Genomic DNA, 21,347 nt, shown 5'->3' on the forward strand with positions numbered 1-21,347 from the left:
CAGGTCTGTGTGTATTCATTCAGGTCTTGAGTCTACAGACCTGAGAATGAAACAAAGAGCCAGAGAACCACGGAGTTGGGATGGAGGTCATTGGAAGGGCTCCAATGGTTGCATACAGGGGATGTCTGAGGGGAATCCCCCAAGAACAATGGTAGGAGATGGGTCCAGCTCTCAGCAGTGTAACCCTTAAAGTCCCAGGTGAATGAGTCTAGACGAAGAGTAAGAAGAGACCTGCCAAAGAGGCAATTGTGTAAAAAGCTGTTCATCCACATTTCCAACATCAGTGTTCAGTTACCATTGGAATGTAAAGTATATGTGTGTGGTGTGTGTTACAGGGAGAGTGGAGTAACAAATGGCAAAAGTTGACAGAGGCCAAATCATGGAAGGCCATGCTAATTTTATTAACTTATATAGTGCATAAAGTCTAGAATTTAAAATTACAAAGGTTTTCTACAAATCAATAAGAAAATACAAATAACCTATATTAATCAGAACAGAAACCCAATTCAATTATCTTAAACAAGAAAGGGACTTTATTGGCTCACAAAACTTTAAAGTCCGGAGGTAGGGCAGGCTTTAGGCACAGCTGGATCTAGGGCCTCCAGAAAAATGACATCAGAACTTAGTTCTCTTTCCATTTCTGCTAGCGTCCAAGTTTCTCCTCAGACAGACTCTCTCCACATGGCACAAATTCAGGTTTACATGGTCCTTGATTCCTGGGATCTCCATAAAGCCTTCTTTCCAGTAGTCCCAGCAGAAGTTCTGTTGAGGGCTCTCCTTAGCCTGGCTTAAGTTATATACCCATTCTTTAATCACTGTGGCTAGGAAGCTGTGGGACTCAGGAGGCCAGGCCTGGTCATGTACTCACCTAAGCCACAGGGAATGGGTTCCCCACAAATAAATAAGGGTTGTATTACCAGAAGGTGGGGAAGGAGATGCTGGACAAACAAAAACAAGATACCCACACATAACCCAATAGAAAGCAGGTAAAGGATACAAACAATCCACAGTAAACTATAAATGGCCAATAAACATGAAAATAACCCCAATCTCACCATTTTTTTTTTTTATAGTCAGGGAAATGCAAAATAAGAATAGATTCTTTTTCGCCCAACAGATAAAAACTATCAAGTGTAGGTATGGTTATATGGGAAAATGAACATTTTCCATACAGTTGGTGAAAATACAGTTATGAAGGCCTTTGGGAAGACTAAAGGTGGACAGAGAACAAACCCTTTGACCCAACAATCCACCTTACTGGACTCCAGACTAAAGAAATATTCACACACATGCACAAAGACATCTCGATAGGATGTTTACTTTGGCAATGTAATAGTGACAGGAAAAAAAATTAAGGGAATAGTTAAATGATGGCATTTTCATACTATTTAATAATATTCAACCATTAAAGAAATTTAAAGACCTGTTATCTTTTTTTGAGACCAAAGCTACAGAATATGAGATCCTATTTATGTAAAAAGTGTATGTATATTTGCATGGAAAGGTGACTAGAGGATGTATGTTAAACTGTGGTGAAATGTGATTGGTAGCATTGGAGAAAAGGGTCTCTCTATTCAAAGAACTGCGTTATTATTTTTTATACAATGAGAAGGTAGTCATTAGACTTTTGTAATTAAAAAAAGAAAAATGGGCAAAAGCAATTCATAATAGGAAATGCAAATGGCCAACAAACATGAAAAGATGTTCCTCCTCATTAACATTCAGAGAAAAGAAAGAAATTCTGCCTATCAGATTGGCAAACATTTTTAAGGATTCAGGGTTGGCAGACTGTAGGCAAACAGGCATTCTTACTAATGATGGAGTTGTAAATTGGTAAAATCTTTTTGGTACTAGTTCTCAAAACTGAAAACGTGAAATCTGATCCAATAAATTTCTAGTTATTCATCCTACAGAAATACCCACACAATTAGCAAAATACATCTACAGGAATGTTACCTATGCCTTTATCTATAGTGAACCTAATTATCAATCCATAGGGGATTAAATAAATTACAAAATATTCATGCAATGGAATAGTATATAGTTATGAAAAAAGAACATCTTTAATGTGGGTGGAGAGGAGGCAAGTCTCAGTGTAGTGCGTGTGAAATGGGGTTATGTCCTACTTTATATGGTAGCTGAGGATTAAGAGTTAATCCATGATAAAGCACTTCAAATAGTGCCTGTCACAGCAACCACAGTTGTCAGCTATTAACACACTGTTGATTAAATAAGTATATGCCTAAATCTGGAAGAACAACAAACCAAATTATCAAGACTTCTGGGTAACACTGTGAAAGGAAATACCCTTTTTCATTTTACATTTCTGCACTGTAAAAAATTCAAACCAGCAATGTATAATAGCTTTCACATTTGTTAACCATAAACACAAATTTATCAAGGTTTAATAGCCACCACCCATGGCATGGTGAATATGTCCCTGGAGTCTACAGAACCAGATGTGAGTTTTATCTCTAGGCCACATGCAAGTCACATGATCTCTGAATCTTGCTTTCCTAGTCTACAAATGTGAGATAGGTACAGTGTCTTAAGCCAATGCCTAGCATGCAGATTATTTCAGTACATGTAACCCTCCCTTCAATTTACATGAATATGAGACATACTGCTAAAGATCAACAAGTACCAACTGGGTATGACTACAGAGAGCTTAACCTCCAAGAAAGCCAGAAGAAAAAACCAGCAAATGCTCAGTGGCTACTGGGCAGGTATCAGCAGTCTGCATGACCTAAAATGACTGCTCATTTGCTAACCAAACAGATGTTCTGGCGATGCCACTGCTTGGCAACTGCCATATCACCACTTCATCAGAAGCTAGGCACTCCCCCAAATTTCTAAGATTATCTGTGTGGGTAATAAATGAATGTGGATGGAATTTTAAAAATCACTACAGAGTATTCAAAATCAATTTGTCTAGTGGGGACTAAGCCTAACCAGAGAAAGAAAGTACACATCTCATCATTTCCTCTTCTTGTGTGCTACCATCCAGTTTGTTTTGGTCCAGTCCCTTTTCCCCACAGAGCTTCGCCTTAGCCTCAGAATCCTTTCTGAACAATGCAGATATTAGAGCTGCCAAGACAAAGACAGTATTTGCCAACCCTAATACTACTTTTTCTACACTCACATTACCAAATATCTTTGGCATTTATGACAAATCTACCACAGGGAAGCTTCCTTGTATATAGGAACCATATACGATATTAAAAAGCATGACATAACAGCCATTGAGAGGTTGCTCCCTTCTTACCTACTCTGATACAACAATTCTGTCATCCCAGCTGTCTTCCAAATATGCCACCTCAAAACCTACTTGGAAAGAAGCCAGTTATAAATAAATAAATCACATCATTTATCTTAAAGCAGAGGAGTTTATAGCTTTATTGGACATTGACTTGTTTTCCCTCAGCCACAGAGAAAAAGACCCAAACAAAAGTCCCTACATTTTCTTGTATAACTTAAAATACATTATATCATTACTACATATTTATACTTCAATAAATCTTAATCTATAAAGCACATTTTTTATAATTGTTATCAGAAAACCTATAAACAAGCTCCATTCTGCCTCACTTCTCCACCAGCTGGCCTTGCATTTATTACTATGCTTTTTAATAGGCTCACGCAAAATGTCACCTTCCATTTTTAAACTTGTTCCAAGCACCAGATATAACCAAAATCTCTGAACTAGGAAATATTTGTATTCACATGGGTCATTTTCCACACAATGATGCCCATTATAAAAAAGCCTCCTCTCATATTCTATATTTTAACTTCCAGAGTTTTCCACTCAACAGTAGAACCACAGTACTTGGAATTCTCAGCCAAGGAGTATATAATCCTACTACTACAATGTATTACTTTAATACATTTTTAAAAATGTGTTAAGACTGAAGATTAAAAAAAAAAATTCAATTCTGATAGGATAGTTAATAAACTAGTTGTTAATAGTCTAGTTGTTTACTTTTTAAATAGAACAGTCCATTCAACTTAATATGTAGGTACAACCTCAATGCTATTAAGAGATTGATTAGTTCTTTAAAAAGATTCACAAACTTCCAAATTGTGGTAAGAGTATCGTGGACTCACCTCTGAAGAACACTGGAGAGCGAGCTAGCTCTTTGAGCCAAGTCCTCCTCCCCCTCCAAATACAACACCCTGGTAAAAGAACTATAGTTCTGGGAACCTCACAGGTGACCTCCCCTGAGGAATGCTCAGACAAGGGGAAGAGGCTAACTCACATAAAACAGCAAACCCCTATGATTTACAGTGAAAGAATACCTACCTACTTATGGTAGGATTACAGTACCTAGCACAGTGCCTTGTCGGTAGAAAATGTTTAATAAACGCATGGCTGCTTTTTTAGCCTGATGTTCAACCCTTTTGTACCAAAGGAATAAAAAATAGGTAACCTGATACTTGTCCTCCTGTCAGGGAATTTTCTATCCTTAGCAAAGATGAAGGCAAAATAATGATGAATTTGATCATCTTTTTCTAAAAGCCATGACAGACCATTACCCTTATGTTTACATTTGCCCTTCAACACTGCCATCCACTACAAATATTTCCCTAGTGTTATAATTTCTACCTTCATTATTTTACAAGTGTTTATTGTTTAGACTGTATGCTTTTTAATAATATATGGGAAAACATTATTTTCATTAGTAAGATGACTCCAAATTATAGAGAGGATGAGTAGCTTTTGAATTTTCCTGCAGGCAGAATATAAATTCTTGATACACTTCAATTCTGAGATCAAAGTATTTGTATATCTTCCCCAATCAAGGTGTTCCATTCACTTTTTGATGTTTTATCACCATCACTTCTTATCTGAGATCTTATGGCTCATTTTGAGGCTCTTAGCCATCCATTATCCTCTATTTTCTCAAATGCATATTCAAATTAGGTAAAAGGAAACAAGCGTAAATTTTTAAAAGATGGTTTAAAATGGTTTTCAGACTTTGTAATTCCTGTTGCCTTTTAATATATAAGGGAATGTATCCTTATAAAGAACATTTCAATGATCAATGCAGAAATAACATATTTGTCTTTAAAAAAAAAAAGGAAACTTTCAAGAAAGGGACAATGAATCAGGTAGTTCATTATTTGGAGAATAGAGACATAAACATCACATGGAAAATTTAGGCATTCAGACCTGAATTAAGTTTAAAATTTCAGTTTCTAGGCAGGTACGACACCATTTCTTTCAAGATAAAATCATAATGGTGAGTGAATATTTTTACATTTCCCAGTGGATTTTCTGACAGTCAATAGGGAAAAAACTATTCTGCATCATTTCATATTTTAAATTTTGTCTTCATTTCTGAAGAAAAAGACCTGAGTGCTGATTTTTTTTTTTCAATTTCTTAAACTTTCACAACATTCAGAAGTTTTTCTGCATTGTGTCTTCTCTGATGTCTAAAAAGATTTGAGCTTTGACTATACGATTTCCCACACTGAACGCATTCATAAGGTTTCTCCCCAGTATGGATTCTCTGATGATTAATAAGCCCCGAATTCTGGCTAAAGGCTTTCCCACATTCAAGACATTTGTAAGGTTTTTCTCCAGTGTGGACTCTCTGGTGTTGCACAAGAATGGAACTTCGGCTGAATGCTTTCCCACACTCAACACATCCATAAGGTTTCTCCCCACTGTGAATTCTTTGATGAAGAATAAGGGCTGAGCCCTGACTGAAGTGTTTTCCACATTCATCGCATATATGTTGTTTCTTTCGAGAGGGATTTCTCTTTCTTTCAAACCTGCCCTTGGGGAAACAGGTTTCTCCATATTTAAAAATCTGAGGAACACTCATATTGAGAGTACCAGGAACTTCATGGGATTCTACTGCTGAAGGAAGCTCCTGCTTTGGAGCTAGTGCTCCATTTTCAGTCCTACCATCATCATCTGAAAAAAACAGAAAATGTAAATATCATTCATTATCTATTAAGGGAAAAAGAAACCGAAAAAAAATTTTTTTAATAAATTAAATAGCTTGCACACATCTATAAACCACTCTGAAACGGTGTTAAGGCCTGTTCTCAAAAAAGAAAAAATGAAATTACTCTGAAATAACAGTATAACATCATGATATAAGAGATCTCTGAATAAAACATAGGCAAGTGGTTTATAAACGGTAGTCAGAAAACAAAGGGCAGAAAGATGGTAGATTCTAAGATGGTTAGGGAGATAGTCAAAGTTATGTGGCTAGGTATAGATGAAACGTTGTAAGAATAAAAATAAAATAAAATTGGCCACTAGGAAATCATTATAATGTTCTTTTGCTTTGAGAAAGGGAGACATCAAAATACAAAGACATAAATTTTAAAAACCTGTCAGAAAGTGGCTATTTCTGAAATGAACAAGACAAGTCAGGTCACAGCCAATGTTAGGCTAAAAGCAGAACACAGGAGTCTTGACAAGAAGGGGCTGAAGATAAGCTGGGGGCATCCTGTGTTAACCAAACACATGACATAAAAATTCAGTATGCCCCTAATAAATGAAAGTTTTCCAATAAAAGAAGCTTGCCCCATGTGATATTTGTCACGGTACTTAGAAAAATGGTTATTTCTAAGCCAGTGAAACGTGTCCAATGAAAGAAAAGCCTGAATTACCAACAGGTAGTAGCATCACTCACATGCAGGCAGAGATAACGGCAAGTGTCATTTAAGACTCTTCTGAAACTTCATGCCTTAAGGAGTAAAGATACAGTTAATCTAGGGTTAGCAACTGCCTTCAGTGAAGAGGGAAATAGTAAATAATTAACAAAAAGATAAAGTCAGGAGATAAGGCTAAGAGAGAGAGACTGAAAGGTTAGAGGACAGTGAGGTTTGGAGACTTGAAAAACAGAGGAGTGAGTTTGAAGATTAAGTGGAGACAAACGGCACACAGGAAACAGAAATTCCCAAGTGTGGAAGAGACTAGACAGCTGAAATAAGGCTATTTAAACATAGGTGAAAAGTCACTCTAAAATTCAGATGATGAGAAGTTGAAAATATCAACCCCATATATCAAGAATGATGCTTCTCAAACTTTACTGCACAGAAGAATGTCCCATGAAACATGTAAAACTGCAGATTTTCAGCAGACTTCAGCCCCACCCCAAAACTTCTGATTGGCTGGCACTGTCCCCTCAGATGTGAAGAAAACCTGCTCAGACCTCATTAAGTGACATATAAGCACCATCTCCAACTACCTCAAGGAATGGTTACTAAAGCAGAGTCAAACAAAATTTCATTTTAGTTCACATAAACATGAGAAAGCAATCTAGCAGTTTTAGGAATATACTGGGCCATATCAAAGGACACACATAAGTATATGGTGTTAATGACCAATATATTGGGAAAGACCAGTCTCGTGAATTAATACAACTTTGAGCTTTTAGAAAAGCTTTTCTGCATTTAAAGCATGTTATAGCTAAGAAGGCTTTTTTTGCGTAAATACTTAGAAAAAGGAAAAAAATCACTCCAAATATAATTTCTACAAAAGAAGCTTCTTGGAAGAAAATGACTCTAGGTAGATGTTGAAGAAAATCAGAAATAAATATTTGGAAAGACTTCAGTGATATACAACAGAGAGATGAGAAGAGGTTTTCAGGTAAGCTTACTGTACCAATGGAATTAGGCAGGAGATTGAAAGTAAAAGGATGGAAAATGGATGACAAGTAATACTGAATGTAAAATAGAGGGACTTGGTCCACGGGTGGGTGCTGGCTCAAAGTAAGGCAAATGCTAGCCTGACATGGGCAACTCTTTTTAGGAAGGAAACTCAAAGGGAAGAAAAGGCTGAAGATGTTAATGTGTAGGAATAAAAGATCTGAGGCCAGCAAAATCAACTTAATCAGAAAAAAACTGAGATCTTAGATTAAGAGTGATATGATCCCCCCAACCAGTGAGAACAAGCAAAGTTCGGAACAAATGGCCTACGCTCTCTTTCACCCTCTAGTCCACACAGAGTTCTGGTCCTCACCACAGTGCCTTAGGGAATGGAGCTCCCAGGATGCCCACTTGAGCTGGTTCTCCACAGCATCAAGCTCAGAACTTGGTAATCCCTGAGCTTCTTCTTGAGATACCATGTCTTCTACTAGTACTTCCCGTTTTCGTCGACGGAGAGAAACCTGGAAACAGAAAGATGTGATTCAGAGAAGGAACTGTAATGAGAATCAGAACTAAAAACATGTAAGAGAAACCCCATGAAACAAATATTGCAGAAGCCTAGATGGCAAAGAAGCACAGATAACAGGGAGTGGTAGGGGCATGGGGAAAAAGGTATAAACCTAATTCTAATTTAGTTGAGTGGAATTAATTCAGCAGCTTTGCCTACTACTATGCCAGTGCTTCTGACCCAGGAAATGACACAAGCAGGCTCACCGGTTGTCCAGGGTCATCAAGTTCACTCTCCAAATCCTCCAGCACTGTCACTGCCTCCTCTCCATTCTCTGGATGATGATCTCGAACCCAAGTCTGTAGCTCTTTGGGTAGGATGGCAACAAACTGCTCCAGCACTACCAGCTCCAAGATTTGCTCTTTTGTGTGCGTCTCTGGCCTGAGCCACAGACGGCAAAGTTCTCGGAGCTGGCTCACAGCCTCACGGGGCCCAGGTGAATCCTGGTATCCAAACTGCCTGAATCGCTGTCGGAAAATCTCTGGGTCTGGGAGATGGTTCCAGGGGATACTTGATCCCTCTTCGCCATCAGGATCCTCCTCCAACTTCACTCTCAGAATTTTTTCCTCTTCATCTGGAGTTGGGATGATAAGTATTGAATCTTCTTCCACTGACTGTGCAGACATTCTGATTTATAATATTTCAAGAAAATACAACTGAGGCAGAATATAAGCCTCAGGGCAATACCCCGTTTTCTTCACAGGCACTCCTGAGGCACAAGAAATAAAAGATATGTAAATAAGCAAAAATATCCTAAGAATTTGGACTTACACTGGTAAAAGTAAAAGATACTTGTTCTTTGATGGAGTTAAAAATTCCAGTCAATAACCTACACCAGGAATTGGCAAACTACAGCTTCGCGGCCAAATCTAGCCTGTCACCCATTGCTATACAACTCTTGCACCAATAATAATTTTCACATTTTTAAATGGCTGTGGTCTTCACCACAGTGCCTTAGGGAATGGAGCTCTCTAAAATCAAATGAATACCTAATGATATTTAGGGAATGGAGCTCCCCAAAGTCAAACGAATACCTCATGACAAGTGAAAATGATACGAAATTAACATAAATGTGTCCATAAAAAATTGTACTTACTCATACTTCACGCTACAATAGCAGAGTTGAGTAGTTTCAACAGACTAGATGGCCTAAAAAAACCCAACACAGTCGTGCACTACAAAATGATGTTTGGGTCAATGAAGGACCACATAGATGACAGTGCTCTCATAAGATTATAATGGAGCTGAAAAATTCAAGATTCACCTAGTGACACTGTAGCTGTTGTAAGGTTAATGCATTATTCACATGTTTGTGGTGATGGTGGTGTAAACAAACCTGTTGTGTTGCCAGTTTAACACATACAGTTATGTATGGTACATAAAACTTGATAACAACAATAAACGACTATGTTACTTGTTTATGTATTTACTATACTTTTCATACTATACTATTTTAGAGTGTGCTCCTTCTACTTATTAAAAAAAAAGTTAACTGCAAAATGGCCTCAGGCAGGTCCTTCAGGAGCTATTATAGAAGGCACTGTTATCACAGAGATGACAGCTCCATGCGCGTTACTGCTACTGAAAACCTTCCAGTGGGACAAGATAGGGAGGCAGAAGGCAATGATATTGATAATCCAGACCCTGTGTAAGCCTAAGCTAATGCATGTGTTTGTCTTAGTTTTTAACAAAAAAAGTTCCAAAAGGAAAAAAAAATAAAAACTGGCTAGGTGCAGTGGTTCACATCTGTAATCCCAGCACTATAGGAGGCTGAGGCAGGAGGATCACTAAAGACCAGGAGTTCAAGGCTCCACTGAGCTATGATCGCACCACTGCATTCCAGCCTGGGCAACAGAGTGAGACCCTGTCTCTAAAAAATGAATTTAAAAATAGCAAAAAGCTGGGCCTGGCGCGGTGGCTCACACCTGTAATCCCAGCACTTTGGGAGGCTGAGGCAGACGGATCACGAGGTCAAGAGATCGAGACTATCCTGGCCAACATAGTGAAACCCTGTTTCAACCAAAACGAAGGTTTGCTTTATTATTATGTGCTTAAAAAAATTTTACCACTTAAAAAATAAGGTATTTAAGAACTCCTTGGACTTAAAATATATGTGGAAAAAATGTTCACTTGCTGAGTAACAGATCACATAATATTGAAAAGATCATATGTGAAAAACAGATCACATAATTTTGAAAAATTATCTTGCACATAATACGTAAATATTCAGTCTTCCACCACACCATACGTACATTTATATTTATAATGATAGGCATTAATCACAGAAAATTCTATTAAGAAAAGGCACTCGCATTAGCACCTTAACTTCTTGCAGTGGTCCAGTGTCTTGTCCTTACACTGGATGACTCACAGTTTCCCCAGTTCTACCTTCAGGGAAACTGTATGCTGTTTCTGGACCTTTATTATTTGCACTATCATGCCCGTGCTGTTGTTTACGACACATACTAGCAATGAGCCATGCAGCCTATGAACAACAACTTAAAAAAACTTATCGTAACCCAAGCGAGATGAAGACTGGAATCAGAAAAGGCCTTATCAGACAAGTAATACATACTGGTTTAATTAAATACCCTGGAGTGTGGTGGCCTTATAAATAAGGTCTAGCCAACATTGATTTGTTCCTATTCCAAGACCCTGCTTATCAACGGTGCAACTATTTCTACATATATTTCTCTTCCTTTTATGCTGTAGAGCATACTGCTTGTGGGAAATGGAGGGAAGGCCAACGGTCCCGACAATGTTTGGTCAGGGCACCTCGTTCCAGGTGATCGCCCACCTTACTGCTGCATAGACCTGCTGTGTACCCCAATCCCAGCCAGTCCTCTAGCCCCTCTTCCCAGCACTCAGGACGGCGGATTTCAGATGACCAAAGACCACCCTGTGACAACAGCGTCGGAACCACGGCACTTCCGCCTGCGGCCGGTGGGACTACAAATCCCAACAGCCCCGCGCAAGTCTCGCCCCATACCACCTCCTCCCAACACGACTCCCAGAACCCTCCGCGAGACGCCAGGGCCTCGAAATAGAACAAAACCGGCCGGTGGGGGAGGGGGAAGGTGAGGGTCTCGGAGGACACCGGGGGTTAGAGAGCTCTCTGCAGACGCCGAAGACCCAAGCAAGCCTGCCGCCTACCTCTCCCCGCCCCACACCTGCTAGGCGCGGAGAGCGCGGCCTGTTCCCCGCGCCTCCCGGGAAGCTGAGGAAGGTCCCGGGAAGGCTTCCCCGCCGGCTCCTGCTAAGAGGTCCGCAGACCCTAGCCCGGTGTCCCCCTCCCTCCCATAACGTTCCCCGCACACCGGCGCAAACCTCTGGCTCAGGAACCGCAGCAGCTTCGCTGTCCACGGCAGACGCAGAAACGCCGTTCACAAGCCTTTTCCCAGAAGCCCCCGGCACGGGCTGCTTCCGGTCTGCGGGCCTGAGGAGGCGGGGAGAGGTAAAGCCCACGTTGCCATGGAGAAGCGCCCCGGGCGGGGGAGGGGCGGCCCCACGACAATGACCGCATTGAGGCTGCGCTTGGCCTCGCGCCTCGAACAGCCTAGCGTCCTCTGGACCGTTTAAAAGAAAAGAAAAAGTAGAGGACTCTACCATTAAGATAGTCCTTACAGTTTCGCAAGCCCTTTCACGTGCATTATCTTGTGGATCCTCTAAGTAATTCCCTGCAAGAAGGAATAAAAGCGAGTATTTGTGAAAGCTTACTACATTGTGCCAGGCGCTCTCGTCGTGCTTTACATGTCATTTATTTTTTCACAAATAAATGATGTAGGAACTTTCATTATCCCCATTTCACAGCTGAGATAGTTGAGGCACAAATACAGTAAGTAACTTGACAAGAGCTCACAACTCATTTGTGGGTAGCAAGATTTGAAACCAAGACGTGATTCAAATCTTTGGCTCCCACTAGTTATGTCACGGAGCTTTATTCTGACCTATTTGTCAGGAAAACTAGATGAGACAGGTTAAGGGTTTTGGCAACGATGTCACGGTGAATTTGTAGAATGCATGGTCATCTTCAAGCTGGGCATTTTATACCATAAAACAGCTGCTGACGCAATCATTTATTACAAATCAGACCACTTCACTCCCCTATTTAAAGCCCTCCAATTTATGCCATAATAATTTATGACATAAAAACTCCTTATAATGTCTTGTAAGTCCCCCATGGTCTGTTGCCTGCCCGCACCCCCAGACCCTGGCGCCCCCAGTCACCTCAGCTCTTCAGCTCCGTGTGGCCCAAGATCCTCAGCCTCACCGCCAGCCTTTCATGACACATGACCCTTCATGGCACTATTATTAATGGAAGTGATCTCATTTATTTACTTGTTTTTTGTTTTGTTTTGCCTTTAAGTCCCTTAAGGGCAGGGACCTTGACTGTCTTGTTCACCACAGCATCCCAGCCTAGACCCCGGAAGCTGACTGCCTGGTAAATAGAGAACACAACAAATGTTTGTTGAATAAATAAATGAATTGTGGGATGGTTACATCGCTGCCTTTAGTTAGGTCACATGATTGGCATCAGACACCACACAAAGGAGCCCTGTTGTTTAAGGACTGGTCAAAAGTGTAGATCCAACCTAACATAAGCATTTCAAGTTCCTCAGGCTTTGACTTTTTGCCTCATTCGGGAAAATGCCCTCTGCAAAGTGCCGTCAGGCTCTGCTGGGTTCGTGCATGAAGACAGCAAGTGAGCCAGCAGCTGATGGTATACCATTGCTTTTCACTCCGACCAGAGCCTTTCTCACAACCCGTGCTAACACTTCTCTCTTCATTGCAGGAAGCTTCAGAAATCCAGCCTTTTCACTCTGCTACTTGGATACGGCCCCCAAGCAGCTTGGCTGCTCTTCCCAACTTTTCCCTCTTTTCTGATTCATAAAGGCTAGCTGAAGTCATTTTTGTTTTATGAGTTTTTACATCTAATTAGTGTTGGAAAACAAAAATCTCAAACGAAACCTTGGGGAAGTTAAAAATGTTGCAAAGTTTTACAAAACCCTTTTCCTGTGATTATATTCTGTTTGTTTCTGTCACCCAGGATGTAGGGCAATGGTGCAATTTTGGCTTACTGTGGCTTCGACCTCCCGGACTCGGTGATCCTCCCACCTCAGCCTCCTGAGTAACTGGGCATTTTATACCATAAAACTGGTGCTGATGCGATTATTTAAAATTACAAATCAAACCACTTCACTCTCCTAATTAAAGGCCTCCATTTTATGTTGTAATAATTTATCTTGAAATGCTTGTGGAAGGCTGGACTTACACTTTTGACAAGTCCTTAAACAACGGGTGTGCTCCACCATGCCCAGCTAATTTGTTTGTTTGTTTGTTTGTTTGTTTTTCAGAGATGAGGTCTTCCTATGTTTCCTGGACTGCTCTCCAACTCCTGGGCACAAGTGACCCTCCTGCCTTGGCCTCCTAAATTGCTAGGATTGCAGGTGTGAGCCACCGTACCTGGCCTCCATTCTATTCCTAATTCCTTCTAAAATACTACATGGAAACCACAGTGAAGTTTTCCTCACTAAGTTACTCTTTTGAAGGCAGACGCTAATAACACCTGCTTTGAAACACCATCCTTCTGAGGTCCTCTGGGATTTTTTCTGAATGGTGGCCCTTGTTGCCATCTTAAAGGTCTAGTCAAGATAAAACATCATGTTCCTCTGGACAACCTGAATGGAGGGGGCAGCTTCATACCAGGGCCTGACAATCTTGCACATATCCACATAGACCACATAGGCAATGCCTGAACCACAGCTGATCTGAATCTTGGCAGAACACCTTGGTATCCTCCCAGAAGATGAGTGCAATGAGAGACTTGTAAGCAGCTACTGCAAGGCCATTTCCCACTCAGCTCTCTGTCTTCCAAAGAGACTGTCATGAGGCAGTTTCTCACTGCTTCCTGGATTCCAGTGAGCCATTCTGCCTTAGCCACTTAGAGTACAGCCACAGGTTATAACAAGGCTTAGCTGCAGCATGGCATTGACCCCTCAGCAACAAGGTGTCCACAACGTATGCTGTAGTCATCCAGCCCCTTCTGTTTTGGTGTCGTCATTTTGGTATCTGAGACAACAGCTCATGGAGAGCTGGCACTTGCTTTTGCTTTCAATGTCTGTGTAAATAATAATATGTCTAAATTCAAAAAGGGCTCATTTCTTTACCAGCCAAATCTTTCAACCTTGTCTTGATACCAAACATCTGATTCATCAATTAATGGTAAAACAAACAAAACTACCAGACAGATACTACCTGGGTACCAGAAATATAGAGATTAATAAAATGAAGTCATGATTCCTTCTTTGTTTTTCCCTTTAAAAGAGATAGGGTCTCACTCTGTTGCCCAGGCTGGAGTGCAGTGGCGTAATCACAGCTTGCTGCAGCCTCAAACTCCTGGTAGGGATCCTCCCGCCTCAGCCTCCTAAAACGCTGGGATTACAGGTGTGAGCCACCATGTCCAGCTTGATTCCTTCTTTTAACATTACCATCTCTTATTAAGGAAATAAACAGCAACAACAGAAAAAAACCAAGTATTCACAAGGCAGTGTAGAGCGCTACTAGAGAAGAGCAGAATGCCTGTAAGGGCTCCTAAATGAGATGGTGTGCTGAGAGGGAAGGGAGGCACCCTGAAATGGAGGAAGCCAGCAAGAAGTTTTCAGGCTGGGCATGGTGGCCTGCACCTTTGGTCCCAGCTACTCAGGAGACCGAGTTGGGAGGATTGCTTGAACCTGAGGGGTTGAGGATGCAGTGAGCTGTGATCGCATCACTGTACTTAAGCCTTGTGGAGAGAGCAAGATCCTGATCAAAAAGAAAAAAAAAAAAGTGTTCACATTGGAAGGAAAGCATAGACCTTCAGATTTGGTGTTATCAGATTCCATCCAAGACTGACTTTTTTCTAGGCTTTGGAGCTCTCAATCCCCTTCAGCTCAAAAGTGTCTCCCTCTGGGCGCTTTCAGTACATTGCTTAAAGATTCCATTTTAGCTAGTAAGTATACAGTATGAGGAGTCTTTTGATTGCAAAACCTAACAGGCAAGCATTGTTAGCTTCCTACAGAAAGTGCTTCCCCTTACTTCTAATACACTCCTGATTTTTTGGATGGAGAGCTGGGAGTGTGCCCAGCTGTAAGAATAAATTGTAATTGAGCTAAGCTATCCATGACCATTCTGCTTCCCTGTGCCAGATACTGCTTTGCCTTGCTGGCAGCGAGGAATGAGTATGTGATTCATTTCTGGTCCATGAGGTATAAGGGGAAATAGTTTGTATCTTTGAAGAAATTTATCTAATTCATTTAAGTTGTCAGATTTATTGGCATAAAGTTCACAATTATTTCCTTAATATCTTTTAATGTCTAATAATACTAAATAGTTCCTTAATATCTTTTTAATGTTTGTAGAGATGTCCCCTCTTTCATTCCTGACATTGCTAATTTCTGGTTTCTTTTTTCTTAATCAAGACTTCAAGTTTTGCGTGAGGCTTACCAATTTTATTAATTTTTCAAAGAATCAACTTTTGGCTTTGTTTATTTGTTTCATTATTCTCTATGGAGTTCTTCTCTTTTAATAAAATTAACTGACAGCAAAATATGGCACTTTTGGCGGGGGGCAGATATTTCTGAGTTTTAGATTTGTGAAACGACCACCAAAATCATGATACAGAATAGTTCCATCATTCTGTAAAACTCCATCAAGTTGTACTCACGCCTTTGCCACATCCCTAATTCATGGCAACCATAGATTTGTCATCTGTCACAATAGTATTGACTTGTCCAGAATGTAATAAAAATGGAATCATAAGGTATGTAATCCCTTAAGGCTAGTTTCTTTCATTCATCATAATGCCTTTGAGATTCATCTATGTTGCCATACATATCAATAGTTGATTCCAGTGTATTTTTCACTTCAAAAATTTCTATTCGTTTCCTCTTTATATCTTCCATTTCTTTCCTGATATATATCCTTCCATTCATTCACCCTTACTTTCAAAGCATGGTTGTAAAACTTGCCTTAAAGTTTTTTCTGTGAATCCTAACGTCTGTATCATCTAAGTGTTGTCATCACTTGATTTTTTTTTCTCTTGCAACTTGAGATATTCCTGGTTCTTTCTGTGCCTAGTAATTTTGCATTGTATCCTGCACATTTTCAATATTATGCTGTCAGATCCTGGGTATTATTTAAGTCATAAGGAGAATGTTGATGTTTTTGTTTAACAGGCAAATGCCCTAATTAGGGTCAGATTGCGAGTTCTGATCTGCATTGTGTGGGCTGCAGTTTCAATGTCAGTTCAGGTTTCAAACATTTCCAGTTCAATTTGGGTCTTTTTGTGTGCCACCCAGTGGCCAATCTGGGGCCTAAGCGGTAGTCTATCTTGTAGCTCAGTTCTCAATGCTTGTGATGTGCCAGTTAGGGTCAGCTCCACACATGTGCAGTTTAGAGGTGAGCAGACGGGCTCTTACAAAACTTTAGGGGATCTCACTTGATCTCCATCCTCTTTGCAATAACTTTATCACTTTTCTGGCTCCCTGGGGCCTCTCTTACCAGTTTTTCAGCTAGAAAGCTGAGGTTTTAGTTTCCTGGTTTAGTTCTGCTGTTTACTTCTCCCAACTGCATTCTGAATCCTGGTCCAAGCAGCCAGAGGACACAGAGAAAATAAAAGCAATGGGGATTTGCTCCATGCTTCTGGGACTAAAGCAGCTCTGTTCAGAACAAAGTATTCCTCTCCCTCTGAGTTTAAAGTGCCTTCCCACAGCCTGGGTGACACAGTGAGGCCCTGTCTCTAAAATAAATAGATAATTAAATAAATTAATTTAATTAAATGCCTTCTCAAAGACTACTGCCATTGCAGTGCTGCTGATGCCAATGCTACTGTCATAGTATTCCTTGAAGACCGGGGTAGAAGAGAAAGGAAATAAAGCAAAAAATACTGTATGTGGGATTTCCCCATTCTCTCTGACGCTTAGAACCCCCCTTTCCTACTCCAAACTTTATTAGGGCAGGGATTTTTTTTTTTTTTAAAGCAGCTTCATTTTTGTTTCTTCCAATACTTTTGTTTTTCATTGTGATAAAATATATGTAACATAAAAATTGATCATTTTAACCATTTCAAGTGTACAATTCCTTAGGCCAGAAACAGAACTCTTATCTTGGAACTTTCTCTTCATTCTCGGTGTGCACTTCTGGGTTTCAAGCTGCCGTTGAGTCTAGGCAAAGAGATGCCAAGTGGAGAAGATAGTAAATTCAGTGCTAGTTTAGTAGATTTCAAATTCTGTCCTCCTTCCCCAATCTGCTTGCTGTCATTTACTTTGAAGAGTCCTCAGATTTTGTCCAAACTTTCCAATTAGTGTGAGAGATGGGGTCAGGAGGAGTGTGCTTACTCTATCTTCCCTGGAGTCAGAGCCTCTGTTCTTGTTTTTATCATTCTACGCCCCCTCCTACTTACTTGGCTTAAGTTGCTTTTTTGTTTTTTTTCCCCCTCGTTTATTAATGTGGATGATTAGATAATTGATTTTAAATATTTATTCTCTTCGAAAAAAGCTATTTGAAGGAATGGTACATCAGGGCTTCAGTCTTGCTTTCCTGTAGTTTTCTATTTTTTCCCTTCATATTTATCTGCTTAAAATCCTGCAGTTTTCATAGCTCTTTCCTCCACATGTATCAGCTTCATCTTCCAGCTGATGCAGCATTTCCTAGCATCGTAACCAGTCACAGTAACATGTGGGAATAGGACGATATCATCTCTTTTTTTAGAAGAAAGCAAGCTTTTCCCAGAAGTCATGGGGCAGGCTTCTCCTGATGTCTCATTGGCCTGGATTGGGTGAAATACTCATTCCTAAACCAAAAGCAGGCAGGTGGAATTGTTTTTGTTTTATTTATTTTTTTTCTTTTTAAAAAGATGGGGTCTTGCCTTGTTACCCAGCTGGTCTTGAACTCCTGAGCATAAGCAATCTTCTGGCCTCAGCCTCCCAAAGTGCTAGGATTACAGGTGTGAGCCACCATGCCTGGCCCACAGGTGGAATTGGATGATCATGATTGGCTTGGACTAATCATTTGGGGTAGAAAAAATATTAAGAAGTCAAACCGTAAAACCACCTAGGTAACAAGACTGGTAATAGCCAAAAAATAAAAAACAAAGTTTAATAGGCTGATCCAGTTCTGATGCAGCACATTAACATGTCCAACTGGAGATATTCTACCTAGAATCCTGACAACTACTTCTAAGATGGATAGAATTGAGCCTCCTAAGCTATATAGGAAAAGATACCAAATGTCTATGTGGTTGATCATTAACTATGACACTGGAGTTCCACACCTTATGCAAGCTGTCTCCCAATGTCATTGTCACCTTTGAATAAAAATGACACTTCAGTTGAAGACAAACCATTTAGACTCAAAGACAACTAAGATTAATACACCCAGACAATAATGTACATACATTGAGCAAAATCTCGAGAATCAGCAAAGTAATTAAACATATAGCTTTATACAAGAAAATAATTTTGAATCTAAGAAATTACAACCAATCTTTATGTTATTTCCTAGCCATTCAGGATCTGTGGCCTATATGATCCATTTGAACATTCTTCCAGGGCTCCTTAGATAATCTCATCATCCCCTGTCCTCAATGTTTAGTGGCAAAGGGAACATTATTTGGGCTTACAGTCAGTCCTTTCACCAAGGACATCTGGATTTTATCTTTCAGATTCTTTGCTTTTGAAAAACATTCATTCCACAAGATTTTTTTTTCTTTGCTAGAATATAAGCTTTATTATGGCAGGGATTATAAAAAAGTAGCTTCATTTTTGTTTCTTCCAATGCTTTTGTTTTTCATTGTGATAATACATACATAACAAAAATTTATCATTTTAACCATTTTTAAGTGTACAATTCAGTGGTATTAAGAACATTCATAATGTTATTCAACTATCACCACTCTACATTTCCAGAACTTTTTCATCATCTTAAACAGAAACCATGTATCCACAATTAACTTCCATTCCCCCTACCCTCTAGCCCCTGGTAATCATTATTTGACTTTATGTCTTTACAAATTTGCCTATTCTAGGTACCTCAAATAAGCAGAATCATATTTGTCTTTTCTTGTCTGGCTTATTTCACTTAGCATAGTGTTTTTAAGATTCATCCTTGTAGTATGTATCAGAATTTCATTTGTTTTTAGGGCTGAATAATACTCTCTTGTATGTCTATACCAAATTTTGTTTATTCATTCATATGTAGATGGTCATTTGCGTAGTTTCCACCTTTTGGTTATTTCAAATAATGCTGCTATGAACATTGGTATACAGATACCTGTTTGAGTCTCTGCTTTCAGATATTTTGAGTATATACATAGAAGTGGAATTACTGGATCATATGGGAATTTTGTTTAACTTTTTGAGGAAACACCAAACTGTTTTCCATAGCAGCTACACCATTTTACATTCCCAATGGCAATGCACAAAGGTTCCAATTTCTCCTCATCTTTTCCAATACCTGTTTCTTTTTAAAATAATTACCATCCTAACGTTGTGAAGTGGTATCTCGTTGTGCTTTTGATTTGCATTTCCCTAATGATTAGTGACGTTGGACATCTTTTCGTGTGCTTATTGGCCATTTATGTATCCTCTTTGGAGAAGTGTCTATTCATGACCTTTGCCCATTTTTGAAATTTCTGTTGTTGAGTTGGAGGGGTTCTTTATATATTCTAGATAGTAATCCCTTATCAGATACATAATTTTCAAGTATTTTTGTTCCACAAGTATTTGAGTGCCTATTATGGGCCACGTACTGTGCCAGATGCTTAGGAAACAATGGTAAATGAATGAGGCAGCTCATGCTCTCAAGCAACATGAAATAGTGGAGTCAATACAGAAATAGATATAATCTCTATTTAACAGGGCAAAAAGTTATCACATTGCTTCTCAAATGAGCAAAGGAAAATGTAGTTTATTTTTTATAACTGATAATCTTTTTTTCTTGAATCCCTGCCCCACTGGGTGGGTGGGTGGGTGGGTGGTGAAAGAGCTGAATTAAATTGTTATATTTAGTTATTAATTATTAAATTGAATTATTCAGTCCATTTTAAGTTCAACTCCCTCTCATGGCTATTTCTCACTCTGCCCTTTTCTGCCATCTGCTTGAGAAGGTGAGGGGGGCGTACATTCCCTGTGACGAGGTGGTGCTATGGATTGGGTGTTAGGTAGGCTTGCTGTTCTGATCTTCTCTGGTTTTATTCTGGGCAGCTGGTCTTCTGTGGTGCTTGCTCACCAAACCTGCGGCAACAAATCATCTGTTTGTTTTGGTTGGGCTGGGGATCAGTGTCTCTTCCTTGATGATTTGCCTCCACTTTGTTTCTAGGAAGAGCTATAGGTCCCCATTAAGCTCTGGTGGGCCCTGCAGCTCTTTGCTACAGGATCCACAAGGTTACTTGCTCAACTATTCCAACTTTCCAGCTCTATAGTCAGCTATTTTCCAAGGTTCCCACCAGGTACAGAAAACTGCCATATCTCTTTCAAGCCACATACTAGCTGACAGAGGCCATTTACCTAACATGGAATTGCCGTTTTTATGAGAGTTCAGTGTTGGAGCACCAGCAGTCTGTTCAACAATTTTCCTCCCAATGCACTCAATGGCAAGGGGGCACAGCCCTCTTCCCTTGATTCTCCCCTAACCCCCTCCACAGTTCTGCAGGGGTTGGGCAACAGAGGTGAAAGGACACCCTGTGCCTGACCCTCTCATCCTCTCACTCACTCTTTCCAGGACTAGGAGAGCCTTAAAAATATTTCTTTTTGCTACTCTGTAACTTTTTCCACCCCAAGGTGTCATTTATTCTCTTCCTTGAAGCCATATTTGCAATTTAATACTTTAAAAATATTTTATTTCATGGGATAAATGTAATGGTAAGGATAAGAACAGACTGATATGCAATTAACATAAGAGTGTGGTGGTCCTCCCCAACCTACTCTTTGGGTGTTAGGGAAGTGGTACCTAAACTAAAACATGCAGAATACACAGGAATTAGGTAACATGCGAAAGCTAGATAGGCGTTCAAAAAGAGTACATGGAAAGGTCCAAAGGCTGGAGGACTTCTGACAATTCATAATGGCTGAAGCACAGAGGCAATGGCAAGAGCTGAAGCTGAAGTGGTAAGCTGTGGTCAGATCACAAAGAGCCT

General features: G+C 39.9%; 1 protein-coding gene across 4 annotated transcripts; it reads right to left on the reverse strand.

Moving 5' to 3' along the window:
- Positions 1-377: 377 nt before the first annotated feature.
- Positions 378-12,600, reverse strand: ZNF24 (zinc finger protein 24). Of its 4 annotated transcripts, XM_025365201.1 has the most exons (5): positions 12,404-12,600; positions 11,801-11,853; positions 8,383-8,885; positions 7,982-8,129; positions 378-5,920 (listed from the first exon to the last, which is right to left on the reverse strand). In XM_025365201.1, the coding sequence occupies exons 3-5, from the start codon at positions 8,800-8,802 to the stop codon at positions 5,382-5,384; spliced, it is 1,107 nt and encodes a 368-aa protein (XP_025220986.1). In that variant the 5' UTR covers positions 8,803-8,885; positions 11,801-11,853; positions 12,404-12,600; the 3' UTR covers positions 378-5,381. The 4 variants fall into 4 exon arrangements, with proteins under 4 accessions (XP_025220986.1, XP_025220984.1, XP_025220985.1 ...); XM_025365199.1 differs by lacking the exons at positions 11,801-11,853; positions 12,404-12,600 and adding an exon at positions 11,504-11,758; XM_025365200.1 differs by lacking the exons at positions 11,801-11,853; positions 12,404-12,600 and adding an exon at positions 11,494-11,601.
- Between the last annotated feature and the right edge of the window lie 8,747 nt (positions 12,601-21,347).

Source organism: Theropithecus gelada, chromosome 18 (assembly GCF_003255815.1).
Source record: "Theropithecus gelada isolate Dixy chromosome 18, Tgel_1.0, whole genome shotgun sequence".
Classification (NCBI taxonomy): Eukaryota; Metazoa; Chordata; class Mammalia; order Primates; family Cercopithecidae; genus Theropithecus; species Theropithecus gelada.

What these genes read in the sequence shown, in the direction of transcription:
- ZNF24 (XM_025365201.1), bottom strand. Translation starts at nt 8,802, where the DNA reads ATGTCTGCACAGTCAGTGGAAGAAGATTCAATACTTATCATCCCAACT. An exon ending in TTGATGACCCTGGACAACCG is followed by an intron (nt 8,130 to 8,382) that starts GTGAGCCTGCTT and finishes TTCTGTTTCCAG; the next exon opens with GTTTCTCTCCGTCGACGAAA. An exon ending in CCATTCCCTAAGGCACTGTG is followed by an intron (nt 5,921 to 7,981) that starts GTGAGGACCAGA and finishes TGTTTTTTTCAG; the next exon opens with ATGATGATGGTAGGACTGAA.